At 36.6% G+C, this 26,174-nt stretch overlaps 1 protein-coding gene across 2 annotated transcripts in view; it reads left to right on the plus strand.

Moving 5' to 3' along the window:
• sorcs3a (sortilin related VPS10 domain containing receptor 3a) overlaps nt 1-26,174 on the plus strand; it is a 181,905-nt gene that overhangs the window by 142,958 nt on the left and 12,773 nt on the right. For both annotated transcript variants that reach the window (XM_056773193.1, XM_056773202.1), the window contains 14 exons: nt 395-574; nt 3,418-3,564; nt 6,728-6,830; nt 8,452-8,528; nt 8,631-8,722; nt 10,608-10,715; nt 10,798-10,915; nt 10,994-11,127; nt 15,376-15,489; nt 16,772-16,943; nt 21,844-22,030; nt 22,119-22,252; nt 22,550-22,673; nt 24,787-24,899. In XM_056773193.1, coding sequence (XP_056629171.1) covers nt 395-574; nt 3,418-3,564; nt 6,728-6,830; nt 8,452-8,528; nt 8,631-8,722; nt 10,608-10,715; nt 10,798-10,915; nt 10,994-11,127; nt 15,376-15,489; nt 16,772-16,943; nt 21,844-22,030; nt 22,119-22,252; nt 22,550-22,673; nt 24,787-24,899 — 1,803 coding nt within the window. The remainder of the gene's footprint in view (nt 1-394; nt 575-3,417; nt 3,565-6,727; nt 6,831-8,451; nt 8,529-8,630; nt 8,723-10,607; nt 10,716-10,797; nt 10,916-10,993; nt 11,128-15,375; nt 15,490-16,771; nt 16,944-21,843; nt 22,031-22,118; nt 22,253-22,549; nt 22,674-24,786; nt 24,900-26,174) is intronic.

Here is a 26,174-nt window from a genome sequence, read left to right on the forward strand (position 1 = left end):
TGTGTCAAATTAAACAGGCCATTTATATGACTGCAGTATGCAGGGGGGGTATTTGTTTGTTTATTAAACTTTTAATGCACAACATGGAGGCTAACGCAAAGTTAGTGCTGTAATTAATGTTTACATTGTAATTTTTGGTCAGACGGGTAATAATGTTAATTGGAAAACGAGGATTATAAAGGGAACCCGCACATTTTTCTTTTTACTGTGTAGCTGAAGTGCTAGATCTTTTTTTTCAGTTGCCATCCTCTTGTCAGCTTGGTATACGTTACAGCACATGTTTCACCGAGCCCTCTTCAAACATGTAATCCTGTGTCTCCTGCCCAACGAAACCTACAAGGGGTCTTCGCTAATGACTTCTGTTTTCTTCCTTTCTCCTCTCTCTTTTTTACAGGACATGCATATCGTAAGTACGGATCAGAGTCAGGTCTTTACCGCTGTCCAGGAGTGGAATCAGAATGACACGTACAACCTCTACATATCCGACTTGCGGGGGACGTACTTCACTTTGGCCTTGGAGAACGTCAGGACCAGCCGCAGCCTCGGGGGCAACAGCATGATCGACCTTTATGAGGCATACATCATCGCTAACTTGTTAACACCCTAACTTTCTCCCTCAAGTCAGCGGCTACACGCTAGATGCTAGTTGTTCCTCGGGCCGCATTAAAATTCATGTCAGACTTCACTCCTCGCCCCAGTACTCAAGCGTAGCTAACATTATTTTAAGCCTCTGGGAATTAGCAAGCGTAAATGAAAGTTAGCAGAGAAGACAGGGCGATGAATTGAGTCGTAGTTAAATGTTGTTGAGGGCGGCCTTCAGGGGAGAGGTTGCTAACTCAGGAGGAACTGCTCATGTTTTGTGTAGCTCAAATTAATTACTGGTCTATCTGGTGTATATTATTTACATAATATATGTACATAATGTATGCTTTTCTATTCATAGGGTTTGATTTATAATATTTGAAGTCCTCTTAAAAGGTTACTTCTGCCGAGTCTAAATTTCTGGTGTCATTAACTGAACCTTGTGTCATTCTAAACCACTATGACTAATGCTCTTTGGTGAAACATAAATCAAGCAAATATTGACGATGAATGGCGACTGAAGCTGAATGACTGTTGATGCCAAATTTGAGTGTTTGGAGCAACTTAAATGATGGCAGAATTTAATTTGTAGTTTAAATCCGTTATGTACATCTGTTTAAATCCGTTGAAAAGCATTAAGTTTAATGACAGCATTAATAAATCACAAAATCAAAAATTTTGTCCCAACCAAGCACGGACGTATCAACAGGGGCGTATTCTTTAATGGAATGGTTCACAGAAAGAATTCATCATTTAACAACTTTCATGTTTTTCCACACTGTAAGCACCAAACTTATGATAAACCAGCACGCTCTATTGAAATGTACTTTTATTCTTTTTATGGCATTAAAACAGCATGGTGATGATTAAAAAGTGGTTAGATAGACAAAAATTCCTAGTATAAATGAAAAGTGGGCACTGCAAAGCTTGAATTGTTACTCATTTTGTGAAAGTCTTTTTGAAGCTTTGCTGTGTACACTTGTCATATTTTTTTACATGATTTGTTTTGGTCAAACACCCATTCCATGTCTAAGAGAGAAAGAAATTTCAGCTAATACAAAATAAAAGACAAAGTGACAGGAACATCATATATTTAACACCTTTAACTTTAATTAATATAAAAACCACAGCAAATAACAATTTCACATTTAACTTATTTTTATGCTTACGATACATGTTCATTTTCAATCCTTCTAAATAAAGAATAAAATGAATAGTGCATTTATGAATATTATTATGTGTGGAACAATAAAGAACTGGTATCTACAGGCGTACGTTAGTTCAATATCGATCCTGCTGTTTCTCTAACACACGACCATATTCAAACACCAGAAAGTATAATCCCGTCTTTTTGCTTTCCATATAAATTGTCTCGCCTATCGATTTCTACACGTAAACCCATTCCTGCTTCATTGCAGTAAAATATTAGCATTAGAATATGGCTGCTTTCAGCGTATACTATATCATATTGCTTTAAAATTAGCAGCCGTCCACGTAAAAAGTTGAAATACTGCTCCCCCCATCAGGGAAGCTAAAAATAGTCTCCATTAGTGTTCGTGAGCGAGGATGGTTTCATTAATGCACAGGTTATGATGCGTCTCTCCGCCGCTGTGCCAGGGCTGGCTCGAAGCACGCTTACCCTGCCAATACTGAATCAGCAGTCCGTCCATATCTCTAATAGCTTACAGCAGTCTTCATTAATGCTTATTGAAAACTGTAATGGCCGTTTTTTGCACGGAAGCTCCAGATGGATAGACAGGGATGGAGACTGACATTTTTCATATTTATCTGTGTATTGATCAGCGGCAATTGGGGTTAATTTGCATTTTTTAATTTTCTTATTTGAGGAATTGCTTGCAAATGTATATTATGTTTCTGGCAGGGCGTGTGTGATCTATTTTGGTGTCAACATTTTTGTCTTGGTTTGAATTGGTGTCCTGATAAGCTTCTTAAAGAGGTAGCTTATCCGAAAATAAAAGTTACATCATCATTTATTCACCCTCATTTGGATCACTTTTATGACTTTCTTTCATCTGTGGAACACAAAAGAAGTTATTTCGAGAAATGTCTCAGCGGTTTTGTGTCCATACAATGGAAGTCTATGGGTGCCAATGTTGCCAACGTTCTTAAAACATCTTTTGTGTTTTGTAGAAGAATTGAAGAATTGATATTTTCACACTATCCCTTAACATGCTTTTTATGTGCCATCCAGACTATAACAAACAAGGTTTCATGAGGGGCATAAGAATTTATCTTTTGGAATCCAATGACAAACTAACACCATCAACTGAGCCGATCAGAGATGTTTCTACAATCCCAATTTGCCGAGTGTGCTGAATACGATCCACTCTTCCTCCTGGAGAGCATTGGAACGGAGAGATGGAAGCTTAAAGAATAATAAATAATTACCGTTGTGATTGACACGGCTGGCCAGCGGAGAAGGGAACCTCATTAGTCGTGTCCGTCCAATGTGGCTCCGTCACTATGACACTGTCAAATGCACTCCCTATTAGTGCCACTTACAGAGCCGGACCATGCCGCAGAGCATGATCCGCTAGCTGGCCGCGATTAAAAACGGGTCGCTGGCACCGCTGTCATGATTCGTTGCTAACTTTGGACTGGTTTCAAGCCAAGAATGAGCAGCCAGGCAGTGGGTTAGATGCTTGTCAGGAGGAGTAATACCTCAAAATTCTCTAGAGTATGTCAGGCAGCTTCGGTTAGCTGTCGTACAAGCGGGCACAAGTGTCTGGACGTAATTTAGAGTCTTTATTGGGTGACAGTTGGAAAGCGTGGGAACGGCGGATATAGATGTTAATTTTTGTACGTGTTTTTCAGGTAGAGGGAATTGAGGGTATGCTCATCGCTAATAAGAAGGTGGAGAACCAGGTGAAGACGTACATCACTTACAACAAGGGCCGCAACTGGAGGCTTTTGCAGGCGCCCGCCACTGATCTGGCTGGAAATCCAATTCATTGTGTTTTGGTAAGTTAGCGGGAGCTTTGACAGACGAAAATATGAAGACTAGAAAAGAATGAGACTACACACTAAAAAATGTTGGGTTATTTTGTTCTCAGCGTTGAGTTAAAAAGGGATGAACCCAACTGTTGGGTTTATATTGACCAGTCCAACATGTTGAGTTGTTGGGACATATATAGGATACCAGAAAAATTCTCATTTACTCACCCTTTTTCATTTCAAACCTGTAGGACTTTCTTCTGCAGAAATGTTAGTAACTGCAACTATGGGTTCAATTTAACCAATCCCTTTTTAAAGCATATCCCATCGTTCAAATTACAAGCGAAAAGCAGCAAGATCCCATTGATTTCATTGGAAACCTGGCGACTTCCGGCGACACAAGCAGTCACAACCGTTGGCGACCGTTAAAAAATCTTCAACGTCATGCAAATGAAGGGCGACTTTCAGAAGCGACAGCCCATAGGAAGATGGTAGAGCTAGTGTGATCAGTGGATGTCGTCACTCAGCCAACCACTAGCGTGTACGCCCACTGGCGACTTGCATCGATAAAGTCGCTTATAATCTGAACTCACCATAAGGCATTTCAAAGCAAAAGTCAACATGAAATTCAACTGACCTTTGTCTTATTTTGTACGAGTTATAACAAAAATGTTCCATAATAATACAGCTTTCAAAAACATAAGTCAAAGGAAGCCTGAAAATGCACTAGGCTTAACTTTTCAATTTTCTCAAGGTAACGTCCTTCTCCGGAGGATCTGATTAAAGTCGATAGGCTTTGCGTTGTATAATCACGAAGAATCGTACATTTTCTACATGTAGGTTTTTCATGTCATACTTCAATGAAAAGTACCCATTAATATTCATTACATATACGGAGCCTGGAAAATCATGGAAATTTTTTACGATCTTATCAGTAAAAATACATCATGTTAAGATCCAAACCTGCTTCAAAAAGAAACAATAAAACACCGGGAAACAACCACTAGAATAAGGGAAGAGAAGAAAAGTCCAAGTAGACAGCGTTCCTCTGACACTCTCATTAGACCCCTATAATCCCTATGATTACCAACATCAAATCCCGTCGCCTCTCGCCGTCCACATAATAATGTCACGCCATCCGTTGAGAGGATGAAAAGGGACATTTTGCAGCGCGCAGAGAGCAGACGTAATTTTCATTTTGTTGTGTTAAAGGTCCCAGGAGAGTTGCTTTTCTTTTTTAATGTCAAATCCCTGCCTTTACGGGTAATGACTGGAAGAGGCAATTAACGCTCACTGTAAGGGTTGCAGTGTCGACAGAGGCCACGCTGAAACATGTTATTTTGTATTAATTGTGTCTCGTCTTTTTTTTCTGCGGAGCACCCATTACATTATTATTGATTTGTTCTCTTTATCCTGTTATCGTTTTATGATCGAGTACAAGCACCTCAGCAATAAAACATCGCACCTGCCTTTTATCACAAAACACACATGCTTCTGGCTGTCCATGAAAGTGTTGTAGCTGCTGAATGTTTAAGTAAGATGGGTGGACACCATTTTGGCCACTTTGGAGAATCGGATAAGATGTGATCATAGTTCAAAATCTGTAGTCGATAAATTACCTCTGTGATGAAGGTTTTCTCAAATTACATTCTGTGTCATTATTGATTTATGACAAAAACAAATATGGAGATGCAAGGTTTTAGAACGACAGCAGTGATATACAATAACAGAGTAACATGTCGCTGCTGTCCATCTGAAACCTCAAATCTCCATCATTTGGAATTATTTGGGATAACAAATAATAAAAATTATTGTTATAACAATTTTAATATTATTTTTTCCAAAGCGACTTACATTGCATTACACTATCTATTTGTTTTATTAGTATATGTATTATAAATGTGTAAGTATATTAGTATTAGTGTTAGTACATCTTTAAATTTGTCACTGAGTTTTGCAAATATCTAACCAATAAAAACTATTAAAAAGTGCTTTTCAACTTTGATAACACACTATTTAATTATTTACAAAGTACAGTGTTTTATTCTATTTCCTGAAAAACAGCAAATTTGGACATGCAAGGTTTGGAAGGACAGCAATGATTAACAGTCCAGTGTTGACATGTTACGTCAAATTTGTATTTGTTTTAAACGTCCAACATGGAACTCATGCAAAGAGCCATGTCTCGGATTTGGCATGTCGCGGATAATGACATGCATCCACTTTTAAGAAAATAAAAGGCATTGAAAAGTTCCGACAAGAAGATGCAAGGTTTCAGAACGACAGCAGTGATACACAATAATGAAATAAGATTTAGCTTCTTTCCTTCTAAAACCTTGTATCTTAATATTTTGTTATTTTTATTTTTTGATAAAAATCATTACGATTAGTAAACCTTTATATTTGTCAATGGTTTTTGCAAATATCTAACCAATAAAATTGATCAACAAGTGCTTGTCAACAAAAAATGTGCAGTGTTTTTTTTTCCATTTCCTGAAAAACTGCGAATTTGGACATACGAGAATTGGAAGGACATGGCGATTAAAAGTCCACCGTTGACATGTTACGTCAAATTTGTTTTAAATGTCCGACATGGAACTCATGCAAAGCTCCATTTCTCTGATTTTGGAGCAGTATGACATCATGTTAACATGGCGGACAGGTAGATTTACGCTGATAATGATAAACATCCACTTCAAAGCAAATAGAATGCATTGAAAAGTTCCAACAAGATGATGAAAATAAATACGTTGCATTACTCCCACAACAATCATCATTTCCCAAGTTGTATTTCATTATACAACTGAGGTAGCCTGACACGGTGTTGTCCTCTATCATCCTTTAACACGATTGGCTGAGTTCCCTCCATTGATTTATGTAAAGCCATCGCCTTGATTTACCTGAGTTGTGTTTTGTTTACACGCTTATCTTCCACAGCCAGATTTACAGTAAGCAATCCGCCATAGATCACACGACTTTACCTTATTACTCCCCTGTCACGACTGTGAATTATGGGAATTGTTTCTTCATTATAAATTATGTAACAGCGACCATAAAGTCGCCGCTGTCGCGGCAAATACACCGCGCTTTTGTCTCAGACCTGCGGTGTCACGGCGGCTTGTTTTGATTGACAGTTACATAATAGCTTTGTTGTGGCTAATGGAGAATGTGTCACTTTCTCTCCACTCAGCCCTTTTGTTCGCTCCATCTACAACTGCAGATGTCAGAAAACCCGTACCTCTCCGGCACCATATCCACTAAGAGCTCAGTGCCGGGAGTCATTGTGGCAACAGGTAATCGACAGACGTCTCGGTGTGAATGACAGTGAATGTGTTTAAGTGTGTTGTAGTTATGTTTGTGATCAGCCTACATTTTTCTGTTATGTCTATGTGGTCACCAAACGCTGGGTGTCTTAAAGTTCCAGTGTTTGAAATTTACCGGCATCTAGCGGTGAGGTTTACAACTTTTACAACTGATAGTGTTTAATAGAACTGTCTTGTAATATCTGTAGTCTTTGGTATTATTTTGTGTAATAGTTCTTCCTTTTAAACACTGTACATGAACTCTCCAAACAAGGCCAGTCCTCTGGTTTTATATCCCAGGGTGCCAGCTATTAAAGTTGTCATGTGAAGGAAATAAACTAATTTCTCAGAAAGCAACTGGAGGACACACAAAGACATCACCCCTAAGTTCATTCTCACAGGCATGGAACAGGGCAAAGACATTCAGCGAAGGAGGCCGCGGGCGGGTTTTTACTCTAGACGTGAGGCGTGCTTGGGTGAACCGGTGCATGTAGGCATAAAAAACAGACGAGACCATGTGAGGGTATCGGTTCATTTGTGTATATGCAGTCCCTTGATGGAAAAAATCACAACACACACGTACATAAATGAGTCCCTCAAATGTCAGTCTTTTTTCTCTCTCGAGTGGTTCAAAGCACAGGGGAATATTTTATTGATCAGAGATTTCTCTTCATGGCTCCAGAGACCTAAGGAGACCTAGTTGTGTTTAATATTCAAATCAGTATTGTCTTGAATGTTGTTATTTAAAAAAATTACGTTAATTTTAGAAGGAATGAATAACAATTTCTGCAGTGAGTTGAAATTAAAATAAAATTATTTACATAAGGTAACTGTGTGTTCACACCAAACACAAAGCATTGCGTTTCTCGCTCTACATTACTCACAGTAATATTTATTTTGTACATATTAACCTCACACGACGAGGAATGTCTTTATGCATCCGGACATGTCAAGCCGTAGTAGTCAATAAGCTCTTGGCAAGAAATATGCTGCTCGAGTTGAACTTTTTTCACTTGCACGGAAGACACAATTGAAGCAAATATCGTGCCTCCCAGTTCACGACCTTTGTGTCTATTCACATCATTGCATTGAGTTTGTATATAATTTACTTGCGCAAATAGTTCAATTTGTGGTTGAACACACCATAAGTGTTTAGCTTTAAAAGATCTTTAAAAATGTTTTTAGAAAAGTTTCTCTATTGAAATCCCTTGGTTTCTTGACAAAACTGAGCAAATTTTGTGATATAAGATATCATTTGAAATTCTAGAGATGGCATATGCAAAACATCTCACTTAAAACTATACACTAACATTTTTTTATTTCTTTACAAACCGGATAAACTGTTGAGGAAACAATGAGATGTCCTGTTAATGGGAAGGTTTGCTGTATGTGTGGGTGTGCATGCTCGGGTATGTATGTGTGTTTTGTGTTTATCGAATCTGTATGTTAAGCGAGCGTGCATTGTACAAATATTGAACTTGGTTGTCATTCAATTAAATAAGCCGCTCATCCATATACAAATAAATATTTGTTGATTTAACCATGCTTTTTGAACGTACCACACTAGTGCTTTACCTTGATGTGTTGTTTGACATATTTCCATTTTTTTCAGGAAATATTGGCTCGGAACTGTCATACAACAATGTAGCGATGTTCATTTCGTCAGATGCCGGCAACACCTGGAGACAGGTAACGTTATATTCTCAGTGTCATTCAGAGTGTAGGTCAAATAATGTTGTATCATATTTTGTGTATAATGCATTAAAAAATCTGCATCTTTCTATAATGCAGATTTTTGAGGAAGAACACAACGTGTGGTTTTTGGACAAAGGTGGAGCATTGGTTGCAGTAAAACAACCCACTGTTCCTACCCGACATCTTTGGTAAGTGCCAGTGGCCTATTGCGCTGTAATTTAATGTATAAGGTTTTACAAAAATAACTAGATATACAGAAACTTTATGTGATTAAGTCTTAGAAAAAACTAAAATCAATAAATATCTGCTTTTCGAACATACCCCCACCACACGAGGAGAGCGAAAATAAAAACGGCAGGACATGAAAGCTGCCAAATAACAGATTGGAAACAGTTTTTACGCCGTGCACCATGGGAAGTGTTCCATATTAAAGCTTCCCGCTTATCCCCCCCGAGTTCACACATTGGTTCCTTCTTCAAATTGGCCCTCCCTAGTTTTGCTTCAGCGACGCTTAATCCCCCAGAGTGCAAAATCTTTTCTCTCTTATCACTCGGAGCGTTTGGCTTTAGTTTTAGGACCGCTGAAGTGTGGCGCCTTCATTTTTAGTTCTCTTAAACAACTCAAGCGAGACAGCGAGCAGAGTCGCACAGCCGCGTGTTTTCTCGCAAGTGTGACTCCGGATTTCAGGCTGACCGCACGCTCCGTTAATGGATATGTGTCAGCGCTCTTCGACGTTTGCTTTTAGCAAAGGTTTCGAGAGCAGCTTCGCCTCCGTACTTCGGCCCCTGTTTTGTTTCAACCTTGTCGTACAAGCTCCTTTGCTGTTTGCTTGTACTTGCGTTTGCTTTCTCTCTATTTTGCAGATGAATGGTTTCTATTTTTTGTTTGGTGCATGTCGCTGTAGGTTGCCCTGATATTTATTTTCTCTCTCTGGATTTTCAGACTGGTTTTATGCACTTTAACCCTTTAAATGCATCATCCAGAAACAAATTGTTTGATGCTCACCCATATCTGCACACACTGCAGACACTTTTTTTATTTTAAGTATCCATCCCTTTTGTCAATGAAATTAAATCATATAATTATAAATGTTTACAAATAATAATGAATATAAGTAAAATATTTAATATTAAAATATAAATAAATATATACATATATATATGTGTGACCCTGGACAACAAAACCAGTCTTATGGGTCAATATTTCGAAATTGAGATTTTTACATAATCTGAAATATGAATTAATACGTTTTCCATTGATGTATGAGTTGTTAGAAAAGGACAATATTTGGCTGAGATACAACCGTTTAAATCTCTCAAATCTGAGAGTGCAAAAAAACAAAATATTGAGAAAATTGCCTTTGAACTTGTTAATCAAAGGCACTGTGGCAGGCCATCCACTCACAAAAATTAAATTTTTATATATTTAAGGCTGGAAATTTACAAAATATCTTTATGGAACACGATCTTTACTTCATATCCTAACGATTTTGGCATAAAAGAAAATCGATAATTTTGACCCTTACAATGTTTTTTTGTCTTTTACTAAAAATGTTCCCCTGCTACTTAAGACTGGTTTTGTTATCCAGGGTCACATATATATATATATATATATATATATATATATATATATATATATATATAAAATTAATTAAATTATTTTATTATTTAAGAAATGTATTAATAATAAAAACAATATTTCCTCTACACTTCCTGGCAATAAAAGTATATGCTCCGATATTTTTTGGACCGTCTTTGTTTTTGGTGCAGATTTGTTGATAAATTTCTGAATTGTGTTTATTTTTTTGCCGGTATATTTTATTGACAATGGGAGAGTAATGCTATTCCATAAATTCTTCTAAAGCACATCCCAAAGATTTTTATGAGATTAAGGACCCTGTGGTCCCCAATTCAAGTCTTAAAAGAAAGTTGTTTTCGCAAAATTGTATCTGTCACAGTAAAATAATTATTGCCAGATGATTCTTATTTAAATCCAACCGTTCTTTTGGCAATGCAAGCTTGTGATCTTGTCTTTTGTCATCCACCTCCACTGAGATTTGACATTGCTCTGCAGGATGAGCTTTGATGAAGGTCGCCAGTGGACGCGTCACAGTTTCTCAGCCATGCCGCTCTTTGTGGATGGAGTTCTGGTGGAGGCAGGTGCAGAAAACCAAATCATGACGTAAGTGTTTGTGGTCAAAATAAATTAAAATAAAGACATTTAAAAAACGTCTCTGATCTATCCTTTTCCGGTCCATTGGCAGGTTTTTCGGCCATTTCAGCCATCGCTCCGAATGGCAGCTTATCAAAATCGACTACAAGTCTGTGTTTACAAGAAGGTGCACGGAGGGCGACTACCAAACGTGGCACCTTCATAACCAAGTAAAAATCATAAAATATATAGATACAGAATTGAAGGTTTTTATACGCTGTAACTACCCGTCATGTAATTTTTTTCAGGGCGAGCCGTGCATTATGGGTCAGAAGCAGATCTACATGAAACGTAGCCCGGGCAACTACTGTATGTTGGGATGGGACAACTCGAGGATCTTGTCGGCAGAACCCTGCATCTGCAGAGCGCATGACTTTGAGTGGTAAGTCAACAGAGGAAAACATTTGCATAGCTGAAGTTCATAGATCATTTGGTAGAGCGCAGTTCTCGCAACACCACGATCATTGGTTCGATCCTAAGAAAAAAAAAAATAATGTAATGTTAATGAACCCTATCACAGCAAAGCCCACTTTGCATGAACCTACTTTAAAAAACGAGTCTTGTCTAGCTAAGCCTTTGCAGAACGGCCGTGTTTTTGTAGTCCAGTCTACAGTTAAGGTGGGCTCGCCGGTCCTTATGAAACCGTACCGCCTCCGTGTTCTGTTGACCGGAGTCCTGGGAGCTGTTTCCAGAAATCTCAGAATAGGAACAATGTTCCTGAAACAGCATGCCGGTCACCCTTTTCTTTAGGGTCGCTGTAAATGGTGTTGTAACCTTGTCGAGGATCAGGATGGAGAATAATCACAGTCCCTGGACTTTAATGCATCTCTCTCCTGATCTTTATGGTCTTTTTTTGTATGTCTGTTGCAAAAAGGCCTCTTAAAGTATATATGAGAACCTTGGGATCTACACCATTCAAAGACCAAGTTGTGTCATCTTTCATTTGAGAACAAGACCTTACAAATAGTGCACCGTGTTTCTGTACCCTAATGTCTTCAACACGTGTTTGGTCTCATTTTGCAGCTAATGGTTAAAATGTTAGAAATGCATTAAGGGTTTTAGAGAGATGCTGTCTCCAAGATGTATTTATGCTAGATTTTTACTTAAAAAGTTTTGCCTATAGTGTCAAACTGAAGATTACTTAACTGTAAAAGGATTTTGGGCATCTCTCTGGTCCACCTTTGAATCTTTGGTGTTTTGATTATAGCCTCTAAAAATATGATGCATGATTTTATATGTTTAAAGCTTTCTCGGCAACTATTTAGTTTCTTTCTTGCAGTTGTTCAAAGTCATTAAAAGGATCTGACTCATTTTTTGCACATTGTGATTTTGGTAAAATACTCCCACACTGTAAGAAAAACCCGAAATTTTCTGTGAGCTGGAGAAACAGAAAAAGTAACTATTTTTCCCCTGTAAAATGACAGGATATATATTAAATCGTTTTTCCTGTTTTTCTTGTAATTTTACTTATTTTGACCGCATTTAAAAAATACAAAAAAAATAATCTGTACAATCAGATAAATTCCATTTTTTGTGGAAAATCTGTGAATTTGGTTGTTTTTACAGTGCACCCTGAGCCACTATGCATAGGTTAAAATATGAATTTCTTTTTTTGTCAGGAATAATGATCACTATCAATATTTATATAAAATATATAATATTTAGTATTTATTTTGTAGAGAAAAGCAAAAACAAAACTGCAGGCTGGACTTAAACCTGCATCTCCCACACGAGCATCTGCGTTTTTGTAACTGCTAGGCCATGACTCCTCATATCTAACATATTTATAAGTTCTTTTTGATTACATATTGATATTTAATTCACAAGTCTGCCTAAACTGTTGATTAGAGTTTAAATACATTTAGGATTAGATCTGCCAGGTGAAAAATTATAAGATTTATGACAACATCTTGGCAAATTTATATTTTTTTTGTTGCCGGGTAATTACAGAACGATTATGCACAATGTTATTATGTAATGGCTCTTTACGTGATTTGTACCGGCAACATTTGCGATGATACAGAGACAATGAGCTACTAAACAGATTTCATTTGAATGCAAATGTTTTGCTTTATATCTTAAATTGAGGGGAGACAGTGAAGATTTAAAGCATTTTCATTCATTTCTTTCTGACAGAGGTCAAAATATTGCAGTCTGATTCGAGTGCGTTTATCTTTTTGCTTTATGTTTATTTTACTCGTTGGCCAGTTAAATTCCTGACTGACTTTATTATGATACATTTTCTTGATTAACATTTTAATTTGTTTCGAGAATGTACAAGAAAGCTGGTGAAATGATATGGAGTATAATTATCTTGAAAAATAAAAAGTGTCCGTCTAGCTTTGGAAGTGAAAGCTCAGATAATAACTGGTTGGTTAAGGGTTGTGTTGTTTTAAATTATAAATGATGTCTCTCAAATATGTCAAACTTATATTAATAATATTGATATTGTTAATATTAATAGGAGTTGTAAGGTTAAAAAAATATTTTTTATTTATCATGCAAAAATCGGTAACACTTTACAATACTGTTTCTTACTTGATGTGTAACTAAGAAGGAATTTCTGCAGAACTAATGGGTAATTCCTCATTAATACTGATATCTATATTAACTACTAAGGAAGATGTGTTTACTAAACAGTATGTAGAAGCATTTTTTAATTTTGTTAAGTAACAGTTAACTAATCAATAGCTTTCGAATTCATTCATTCCTCCATGAGAACTACTATTAGTTACTTACTAATTCAGATTCTACATAAATAACTATTAAGTAACTACTAATAAACAGTCATATACACAATTGACCATCACAATAATCAAGCAGTGGACATTTCTTCCTTTTACCTATTGCTATTACTACTATGTTCTGCAGTAATTCCTTCTTAGTTACACATTAAGTAAGAAACAGTATTGTAAAGTGTTACCCAAAAGTCTTGATATGTGGTCAAATGTGCAATTCACCTAATGGTGTGTAATTGAAGAATATCAGATGCCAGATATGACGAAACTGAACAAACAGAATCAAGCATTCCTGAAAGCAATTTCATATTAACAATAGTTATTTTGTTCTTCAGTTTTCCTGCATATGAGCTTTCCTAAACATGTAAATTGTAAGTTAACTGTGTAAAATAAGCAAACAAGTTCTTTTGAAGAACTAAGTCATAAAACACTTCTATGAAAACAATGTGAGCCATACAACACATGTCCCATAAAACTCGAGTCTTATCTGAGAAATGAATTGGAACGGCACATAATTAAAAACCTAAAAGCCTGTTGGAAAACAGAAGCTTGTGCCTGCCGTGAGGGACTGTGTGGTCCGCTGAGTTGGGTGGTGGATCAAGTAATTAATTGATAAATCAACGTCACTGGAGATATTTGACCAGACATTCACTTCTTGGAGGAGAGGGAGTGGAAAGACTTGGAGGAAAGACATGGAGGATATACGCCGCTGCCCACAGCTCTGAGTGGAAGAGACGTTTGTCATGAGGGAATTAATACATCTGGGTGTCTCGAGGGCATAAGAGGGCGACACGCTTGAATGCAAGATGAGTTCGCTGTGCATCAATGAAGGTATATAGGAGCGGTTAGAAGAATGTGTGAAGGAAGGAGTTTTAATGAAAAACAAAAGTAATAAGGTCAGGACATGAACCAGAGGGATGGATTAGGAATTGTTGCACGGCAGATTCGAACTTACATTGCTGACGTAAGAATCACAGTTTAACGGGAGTTATTTGTGAAACACAAAGGGAACGAATTTGTCAGTAATCGTTCACAATAATAAGTCTTATTTATCCATTCTTGTTTATTTATTCGTATCTTATTGAATTTTTATCGATATTTATGTTAGGATAGTTGTATGTACTATTTTGCAGACACATGGATAAAAATGTAGACAATCCTGTCTCAGACAACCTGTGCAAACGGCCTGGACAGAGGCATTATAAATGAAAGAAAATGTGCAAAAAATTAATGTTTAAGACTCTTTCTTCAGTGGAACACAAAAGAAGATATTTTCTCTATGTGGTTTTGTGTCCATAAAATGAATGTCAATGAGGGACTGTGTTGTTTGGTTACCCACGTTCTTCAAAAGACACTCACCTAAAGGATTATTAGGAACACCATACTAATACTGTGTTTCACCCCCTTTCACCTCCAGAACTGCCTTAATTCTACGTGGCATTGATTCAACAAGGTGCTGAAAGCATTCTTTAGAAATGTTGGCCCATATTGATAGGATAGCATCTTGCAGTTGATGGAGATTTCTGGGATGCACGATGCTTCCGTTCCACCACATCCCAAAGATGCTCTATTGGGTTGAGATCTGGTGACTGTGGGGGCCATTTTAGTACAGTGAACTCATTGTCATGTTCAAGAAACCATAATTGCATTAATGAGAAATTGAACAGGTGTTCCTAATAATCATTTAGGTGAGTGTATATTCTTTTGTGTTCTTCAGAAGAAAGAAAGTCATACAGGTTTGGAATGACATGAGTTAATATTACAGTTTTTTGGGTGAACTATCACTTATGACTTGAGATAGAAAAAAAACCTCAAGCTTATCTGAGAATTGAATTGGAAAATAAAAAAGACTTTGTTGTTTACCGAAGCATTTGTGTTTGTGTGTTCTGTAGTGATTACGGTTTTGAGAGAAGAGGTGATGGAAACTGTCTGCCAGCATTTTGGTTCAACCCTTCTACTGTATCTCGAAGTTGCAGCCAGGGGCAAAACTACCTCAACAGCACTGGGTAAGAAACACACACAAAATAGTTGCCTGGTTTCCATTTCAGGATGTCGATTTAAAAAAAAAAAGCAGCATGATTGCCTTTCCTTTAAACAATGTTAAGCGATTAAAGAGTTTTTTGTGTCTTCTCGCGATAGGTCATTCCGGCCATACTTCTTCTTTTTACATTTTATGGCAGGCTGCAAACCAACTTGAGTGCCGTGCATCTACTGTGAGGAAAGAGTGAAGAGAAATGTCTATATATTCTGATATTTTCATATTACCTCACTGTTACCTCACTGTTCCTAATAAATCCATCATATAAGATATTACTTAATGTGAATTCCTTACATCCTATCTTTCCCAATGTTCTGCCAAAACATAACGCGAATGGTCATGTGATTTTTTTATACACAACGTGACTGGTAAATACGACAAAAAGGGTTTAAATTGCAGTTTTGCGAGATATGCCTTCATGGTATTGCCTAAAAACCACCTCATTGCGAAATTGACGTGTCTCCATGTGGTGTATTTTCAATGTGATATTTTAATTTGCGCATTTTAAAGGGTAATGGAGATGCAGCTGCAGTCAAAATGAAAGCAAAGATTATCTTTTCATGAGACAATCAAGTTTCCAATAAGATAAAATTAAGTAAAACGCTAAAACTTGGTGTCATCTTACCCCTTGTTAAATCTGCGGCGCGTTCCGGCGAGGTTTTTGTCTGTCAATGTGGTGCCAGTGTACCAGGAAGGTCTCAAACATGAAGCGGCTGAATTTGTAAGACCACGTGATTTGCCTGTCCAACATTGTTTTTCTAAATTTTTCTTGTTTTTTCTCAATTTTTTAGGGTTATTCCATAAGATAGTTGACTAAATGATTATGTTTGTCTGGAATATTGTTGTTTTTATTGCTATGAGTCATGCTTCTGGGACGCTTCACTAATGGGCTGGTATAAACAAAAGCATTAACTAGAATGGCTACGATCAGCTCCGGTGGCCACGTAAGAGCGGTAACGCGCCGCACATGCGTGCAGTGTCAATAAGGGTCAGTCCTCTGTCAGTCGCCGTAGTGCTTCGCAAAGTGAGGGATGAGCGGTCCAGTGAGCCATTGGTTGCAATTCACAACCTCACCACTAGATGCCACAAAATTTCAACTGGACCTTTAAGCACAGGTTGTAAAGGCATAGGTTCAGTTCCCCAGAATTGCATGTGTACATTCATTGGAAAAAAGTGTCTGCCGATTGCCTACATGATGCTTTATTGTCCCAAAATGTACGGGTCTACCATGCATATTTTTCTCTGTTCAGGTATCGTAAAGTGGTTGCGAACAACTGCACAAAAGGCGTGAAGGAGTTATACACGGCCAGAAAGCAGCAGTGCCTGAATCGACCGCCACGAGGATTAGCCCTGGCAACCCGTGACGACAAACTATCAGCCAACTTGGGCAGCAATGTGACCTTCCTGGTGCGGCTGGAGGAGGTGAGATCCATCACGACAATCTGATGTGCTAAAAGCCGACGGTCTGCTGCTAATGGTAAATGATGAAATTATCAGTTTCATTGATCAGGTCTTATGCAGCAGGGCTAGATACTATTATTAAGGAGCTGATATGAAGTCAAGACCTAAATTATAGAGAAATAATTATTCAATTGATGTGGAAACTCCAAAAAAGTCGATGGTTGGTTATCTAAATGTGCACAAAATGGATGTTAGTGTCAGCTTGAGGAAATATAGAGCAAAAATCTTTTACAACACGTGTGAGTCCTGCAACAAATGTAGGCCATAGATTCCTGAAGAACTTGACTCTTTAAATTCCACGTTTTTTTTTTAATGGCTGTTATTATTTTATCACTTATTATGATAATGATATTGTTTCTTTTTTTATTGTTATTGCTGTGATGTGCATGCTTTTCTTTTAAATGTTGGATAATGGACAACTTTATATAGTTACGAGTATAGTTATCGTTCTTGGCCTTTGTAGAATCCGAATCCAAAACGGACCACCTTCGTTCAAATAACATAGGTCATCCAAACATATGAGCAGCATTGTAGAATCCTCCCATAATTCTGTGTCTGTTGGTCTCTGCTCTGAGTTGTGCTGGATCTCAGTGGCATATGAGAAAGCGTCACTATCTACAGATGGTACGGCTCTAGACGGATACACATTACAGGCCTACAGGGGAATAGCTTTTCATTGAGGTGCAATGCATACAGGGTTTTTTCTTCTTTTTTTCACTCTGTCTTTGGATACACACACACTCATTCCAGGTAAAGTGTTTTTCCCAAGGCATCTCACCACAGAGGAGTTATCCCATTGCAGTATGATGAGATGAGGAGATGAGGGCTTATACCTTCATTAAGATAGAAAGATATGGAGAGAAAGATAGGCTTGAAATTGTTTTGCAAAAGAGACTTAGAATTCTGCCTGAATTTCACATTTTTCGGCTATTTACAGTATATTTGAACGGGTAGGAACTAGTGTTGTAGAACTCAAGATGCTGTAAAGGCCATTGTTTGATGGTCTTGGTCTTTTCTTGGTCTCAGACTTAGTGGTCTTGGGATGTCATTCCAAGACCGTCAAGACCACAACTGTGTGAATTACACTACATTGCTGGTTTGATTAATTAATGTGGTTGGATGTAAAACTTCTGGCTTTAAAAGCAATCACTGACTTATTTCGTATTTGATGTATTTTCTGTGTGCGGCTAAGAAATACATGTAATTATTGTATACTGTACATATTATGTACATATTGTATATTATATACTGTAATTATTCATTCTTGCGTTAAGTGGATTTTTAGATGCATTTTAGGATTGCTGGTCTTGGTTTTGCCTCGGGCTCGGCCTTCCTTGGTCTTGGCCCCTCAAAGTCATCTTGGATTAGGTGGTCTCGACTACAACACTAGTAAAACAGGGTTGGTTTTTCCTAGAATAAAGTGAAAGTTCACACAAAAATCCCCCATCATTTACTCACTTTTTTTCGCAGTCACAAAAGAAGATATTTTGAAGAAAGATACAACCCATTAATTTCTATTGTATGGACACAAAACCAATGCAAGTCAATGGGTGCCGGTTAACAACATTTTTCAAAACATCTTCGTACATGTTTGAAATGACAAAATGGAGAGTAAATGATGACAGAATATTTATTTTGAGGTGAAATATCACTTGGATGTCCTTGGAATATATTGCTGTTGAACTGCAATGTGTTTTGGTAAAAATGTCCCATGAATGAACAAAGACAAAAGATTTGCAATAAACCAGGATTTGGTAAACCTATAAATTGCACATTTACATTAATTCATTTTTCATTTACATCTTACATGTATTCCCTTTTTTATTCATTTATATCATTCTTATCCAAAGCAACTTTTGGATAAAAGCATTTTGTTAAAATCTTGAAGGTCACACCTTCAAGTAAGTAAACCATTTAAGATCTAAGCATAGATAATGAATACAGAATAAACTGTATTCATAAAATAACCAGAGTAAAAAAATATAAAAAAAAAAACTTACGAATGTAATATATACTAGTATGAAAAGTTCCAACATTCCAAAAATTGTTTAAAAACAGTTCAAAGTAAAAAAAAATCCATTCACATTAACTAGAAATCTAAAAATCGTTTAAACAGCATGACTGAAAATAGTCGTTCATGAAATGGCCGCCGCTCGTGCCCTTAAAAGGACTTTGCGTGACCTTCTCGTGCACGGTACTCACTGTGTCCGTAACATCATCTCAAAATACAAGCTGTTTCTTCTGTCATTTGTCTCCGCGTTCCTCCTCCCACTCCTTAGTTGTGATTTTCTGCACAAAGTGACATGAAATATCTTGAAAAGCCACCCAGCGCACAGAGGTGGGCCGCTTTCACAGTCAGCAGCGCTTAAAAGCAAACAGACAGAAATAAAGCAGACGCCTTTGGATTTGTCATTATGTGGCATATAAACAGACCACCCCCTTCATATGCTGCTAATGCAGTGTTACAAATTAATATCCCAATAGCATTACGCTACAATGTGCTGAAGGCAGAAAGAGAGAAAGAATAGGGATTTGGAGAACTGTAGGTATGGATTTGGGAATATCGCACACTTTCATGTGTGCCTGCTCTTGCGCCGCTAGTCGGCCAGATGTGACGCTTGAGACTATGGGCGAAAGCATGTTAAGACTGAAAAGTTCAAGGCGGCGATTCTTCTCTAAGCCATTTCTCGCTTTTCTTTAGAAGCCCTGCTGTCCTCTGCTCTTAAGATGTTTAAACATGAAAATATATCCCTCATAAGAATACTACCTTTTTTTACTTTTCATATACCTTCTTACACATGAGCTTTTACAACACGTTTAAGCTGTGGCCTTAATGCACAAGCAAGTTTGTACCTATTTTGACAGTGTTAAGATACACAAGTTTTGAAATTAACGGAAGTTACTGTGATATGTGATTTTTTTCAATGTGTGAACAGACTTTTTGCAATGAATGCTGTTAGTTGGACAAATTATTCAAGAACTATCTACTGTATGAAATTTCCATTGCATGGCATTACACTTTACAAAACGTTATGTGTTAGTGTGTGCGCTTGTTTGTGTGTGTGTATAAACAGCCACGCAAATATAATTACAAACCATTTAAATATATTTCTGAATTTACTATTTATAGGTATGTGTTTAGGTAAAATTATCATTTTTGTTTCATTTTGTATGCTACTAACAATATGTCTCCCAAATTTCAAATAAAAATATTGTTTCTATTTGCATTTATTTGCAGAAAATGAAAACTGGAGAAACAGGTCAAGATAACTGAAAAGATGCTCTGTATTTTTTAGACCTCAAATACTGCAGAGAAAACAAGGTCATATTCACTTTTAAGCAATACAACAGTAATATTTCAACATGTATTTATGAAAAGTATTTTTTATTATGTGATAACCTAGATTTTTATTACAGTTTTCATGTGTCTTGTCGTGCTGTCAGTCTTTCACATCTCTAACAACGTTGTTGGATGACTTTATGTCACTCCTGAGGTTTGAATTTGCTGAAATTCAAAATACACTGGACAGGAATGACCACAATACATCTAGAAATGCTGATTAAATTAGATACTTGCCTCTTAATTTTTCTGCAGCTGTATATTTAGACCACTTTACTTCAGGATCAGGAAGTGAAGATGAGCATTTCAATGAGCATAACAAAAAAATATTCCTGGAACGTGACTTTTTCTCACTTTTTCAAGACGTGGTCACACCTCATGTTCAAAAAGGATGTACTGTATTGTATCGGCAGCACGTTTTGTTATCGGTTACCTGCTTTAAATCTGATTTAAAACAATAAACACAAACATGTATTTCTTTATTACCTGTTTGATAACTCTGGAGAAAGAGGTGTTCTTATAGTTTGGTTTAGATTAAGTTGAAATGAAGGAAAGAATCGAAAACACAACCTGTGTAAATTACTATCTTTTAGAAATTAAACTAAGATGACGCCATCTTCTCATTTACAGCCATATCACACACAAATTGTTATATTTCGAACCTAATTACGACTGCGGTTGTGTTACGATAACAACTGACCTACTGGGAAATTTGAGACAGAAGAGAAGCAATGCGATATTGAGTGTGACATATATATATGGGTCAATGACAAATAAGATTTTCAAGAAGAAAAAAAAAATATTTTAAGCAAAACAGTTTGAAAATGTATTTTTATGTCCAAAAAAATGTATTGTGTTCATTGTTATAAATTTGTGATTTATTGTACATTTGTAAATGTATACATTTACATTGTGTTGAATGTATTTAGCACTGAGTATTTTTCCCCTCATATATAAGAAATTTAACATAAAATCATGCCAAAATATTTTATTAAGAATTTTATTGAGAAAATTAACATTTATTTCTCAGTTTTGTTCTCTGTTTGTATGTTCGGACGGTCGCACCACCTGACATTTTTGGTCTTTCAAACACCAAAACCCAAAAAATCTATTGAATTTCAATAAAATGAAAAGGGTTTCTTATAAAGGACCTATTGTAGATCCATTTGATATATGACATGTATTTATTCAAATTCTTTTTAGGAAAATAATGAATTTGGACACAAAAAATACATGTCACGTCATTGACCCATATATATATATAAAGTGTGTAAATAAGACACTATTAACCATAACCGAGTCGTTTGATTGAGTTCTCTACGTAAATAACCTGCTCCTGTATTTGCCGAAAGAAACCTCATGTATGATTCACAGAATCAGAGAGTTAACGCACAATTCAACAGGCTTTGAAAGCAGATGGGACATTGTCTGTGTAAGCAGTACTGTAAAGTTGCAGCTGTTTGTTGTTGCGTTTGCCAGACACACTGTAATTAAGAAAGCAACCGTGTGCGTTTTTTTCAGGGCGACTCCATGAGGACAAACATTCAGCTGGACTTCGGGGACGGGACTGCGGTGTCCTACTCGAACCTGAGCTGGACGCAGGAGGGAATCAGACATGTGTACCGCAGCGCGGGCATCTTTAGAGTGACGGCGCTGGCGGAGAACAGCCTCGGGTTCGACACGTCATCTCTGTACCTGCACGTGACATGTATGTTGTCTCTGCAGTCACCTTGCGCTGCTCCGGTTTGGGTTCCTATAGTATTGAGTACGTGTGTGTATGTGTCGGTTTGTTCCAGGCCCAGTGGAGCAGATTCAGCTGTTGGCTCCATATGTGGTCATTAAGAACAAGGAGGTGAACCTGACAGCAGTGGTCTGGCCCTCTCATTTCAGAACGCTCACCTATTTTTGGTGGCTGGGGAACAACACGGAGGTACGACCAGCCCCTAATTACAGATTTTCTGCCTGGCTTTGTTCCGCCCGAGGCCTCCGAGACATTTTACGGAAGAAGATAAACAGAACAGGGGCAATGAAGCGGTTATAATTCGCTTCTTGTCGTTTGTATGGTATTTAGATGCGCTGCTTCAGGAATCTGTTCATGGTTTGCGCTTAAACGTCAACTTAACGCTGGCACTGTTTGTCAGCGCACTAAAAGGGTAGTTCGAAAGTTTCCCATATGTCAGTGATTTGTCTTTAACTTTTTTTTGTGTGCGTGTGTTTGTGGCACCAGCCGATCATTACGTTGGACAGTAGCATTTCCTACACGTTCAGCACTGAGGGTATGACCACAGTTACAGTGCAGGTGTCATCGGGAGAGTCCTTACTACAAGATAGCAGGAGCATCGCAGTGCAAGGTGAGATCTTTTAAGATATTTGTGTAAATTCTTTGAAGTGAATATTTTGTCAGACGTTCAACATTTAAGTCAAATCTTAATTTTTAAAATGTCAAAATGTCAAAATTTTGACAAACTGTAAATGAAACACATCTAAATATTCAATTAAAATATGTTTTTTACAGCAAAAGACTGACTATGCCGATTCTGTTACACAGTTTGATATAATTTGTGAGTAATATGCAGAGTTATGGATTACAAATACCATGTATTTATTATAAGTTCACCTCCACTCGAATATGAGCAAATTTTGTGCCATCAATTACTATAGTATTGTATATTTACTGTAGGACGCTATAGTATTATTGCTGTAAAATATTAGATTATTCAAAATATTAGTGTTTATTTACTGTAGTACACTGTAGTATTATTGCTGTACTAGCATACTAGCATTGTGTATTTACTGTAGTATACTATAGTACTATACTGTAGTATGCTATAGCGGTTACAATAGTATTGTTCATTTACTGTAGTACACTATAGTATTATTGATTTTAGCGTACTATTGTACTTACTATAGTTATGTTTATTTACTGTAGGACACTGAAGTATTATTCCTGTATTATACTATAGCATCTAATAAAGCATTATTTATTATCTGTAGTACACCGTTACATTTTTCATTTAGTGTATCATGATTTTTACAATAGTAGTGTTTGATATTTTAGGATACTATAATACACGCTATAGTATTGTTTATGTACTGTAGTACCCTCTTGTATTTACTATAGTATCGTATATTCACTGTAGTGTACTATAGTATTTTCTGCAATATGCTATAGTATTATTTCTTTAGTATACTATAGTATTTGCTTGTATTGTTTATTAAATGTTGTACACAATAGTATTATTCATGTAATGCAGTGTAGTATTTTCTATACTATTGTTTATTTACCGTAGTATTTCTATAGTCTTATATATTCACTAATGTATACAATCGTATTTGCGCTAGTATTATTTATTTACCGTGGAATGTTGTAGTGTCCTGTAATTAATATTTAATATAGTCATGTTCAAAACCATGTATCTTACAGTTTAGTATAGTATAGTATATACTACCGTATAATACAGAATTTTCTTACATGGGAGTGCACCTAATTCACAGTCAATCCTTATAAATTGTTAATAAATGTTGATTATGTTTAACTACTATCATTCTTTTACAATATGTTTTGTGTTTGTACGATATCCTTATTTATCCTTATTAGTAAAAGAGAATATGGGGGCCTTGACATTTTCTGTATGCCTTTGGGCTGTCTTACCCCTTCGACGTTTTGGAAGCTCATGCCAAGTACATGCTACAGCATATGCTTTTATAATATGGCATGGTTTCTACGTTTCTTTGCAAAATTAATACACAAAAAAATTGCATTACTTATTTTCTCTTTTAAATGCACCCGTATTATAGGACAGCAATATTTTTTTAAATTGTATTTAATATATTTTTTCTATAAAGTCAATTGTTTAAACATTGTATTAACAATGCAAAGGTCATGATTTCAAACCAAGGATCGCTCATATAAAAAATGTCAATGCACTTGCCTTGAGTGAAACATCTGCCGATTGCATAAATGTGAACATATAAAACATCAAGATATAAATAGAGACTTTTGTGAACTTTTTAAAACGAGGATGCAAATAATTATTTTAATCTTCTAAAAACTGCTCATTCCCATGTCTTGAATTTGCATCTTGTTAGCGTTTGCTAATCGAAGAATTATGGTAATTGTGGTTTCATATGTTCTCCTTAAAGAAAACATTGATCCGCTCTATATATAAATATAAAGAACCCTTCCCTCGATAAAATGTATAATCACACCTTTCCGGGCGATTAAAATTACTGGAAATTGTGTCTCGACTCTGTATGCGAGTCATAAAAACTCCCTTCTGGCAACTGCCAAATAGACTGTAATCATTTCTGTGATCAGCGCTAACCTTTCCATACCTGTCAGTAATGATAACTCTGCTACAGCTCGACTAAATCATCTGGAACAAATCACTGCAGATAGAAGGTGTTGGGCATCTTATGAGAGACGAAATTAAGGGTCTCTCTCTCTTTCTCCATCTGTGACAGAATTCTTCAAATCGCTTCTTTTATCTTTCTCTCCTAATCTGGACGAGGCCAACCCCGACATCCCTGAATGGAGACAGGATGTAGGTCGGGTAATTAAGAAGGCCGTTCTCCAAGTGAGTGAGAATCTATTCCATCCGTCTTTCCCCGGCTCATCTCCGTAACACCCTGAAATCCCGCTCAAATCTCTCCTCATCTCTTCATTTTACACTGTTTTCATCCAATCCAGATCTATTCTGGGTTCTCTGTTTATTTCTCTATCTCTCCCCCTCTTTGGAGGGACAGGGTTCTTCATTAGATATTGAGATCGATGTGTTTGGTGATGTAATGACTCGCAGCTCAAGGCCTCTGCAGTGTTTGTGAAGTTTATTTAAATGTCAAATGTTGTCCGGACACCTGTGCGTCCCAGTGTTGAACCCCACCGCTCGATATATCGACGCACGCACTCTCTCCAGTGCACATAGTTAACTTTTTACCGGATCTGTCGGTCTGATACTTGGATCATTGGAGCTCAATATCAGTGTCCTTGATATAGAAGTAGCTTTAAATCCCAGAGGTTTTTTTAAAGAGCGCTAGATTCATTTGGAGGGTCTGGATGTGAAATAAACCTGGTCTTGATGGTGCTTAAGATTTGTAGATTATCAAGCTGTCAAATGATTAATCGTGATTAATGGCATATAGAATAAAAGTTTGTGTTTGGATAATTCATGTCTGTGTGCTGTGCATATTAATTTTGTATGTATAAACACATACAGATATTCATACATGTATATAAAGTATATTTAGCAAATATTAAGATGTATTTATTTATATTTACCAATCATTTAAATTATTTAAACATTTATTCATTTTTATATTTTCTTATTTTCTTAAATATGTGCATGCATTTGTATGTGTTAGTAAATACAATACAAAATTATTATGCACAATAAACACAAACTATTATTCTGGATGCGATTAATTGTGATTTATCTATTAAAAAATACTTTAAAGCTCGATATGTGACTTTTGCTTCTCTATCGCCATCTCTGTTTGAATCATAAAATTGCAGGTTGTTTTGCCATTTTTTCATGTCAAAATGACATTTCCCATTAAATTGTACATGCCAGCTCAAACTATAAATAAGCTTATCATTGCCAATTGGGGTAAAGTAGATAGATTTTTTTATGTATTTGCCCAATTGATTTACTTTTTAACGAAAAAAGTTACAAATTACAGCTTCAATTAAACTCTAACTTTGCTTGAGATTGTTTCAAGAAGTTTCGAAAGCGTAACTGTGGACTGAGGCTTACACAGCTTAATGCTCAATTACGCCATGGTAATTTTTGTCGCATTATGCAGATGTGAATTTAATAGTACACTTTTTCAGTGTTCATCAAAACGTTTCACGC

The sequence above is a fragment of the Triplophysa dalaica genome, chromosome 2, assembly GCF_015846415.1.
Source record: "Triplophysa dalaica isolate WHDGS20190420 chromosome 2, ASM1584641v1, whole genome shotgun sequence".
Taxonomy (NCBI): domain Eukaryota; kingdom Metazoa; phylum Chordata; class Actinopteri; order Cypriniformes; family Nemacheilidae; genus Triplophysa; species Triplophysa dalaica.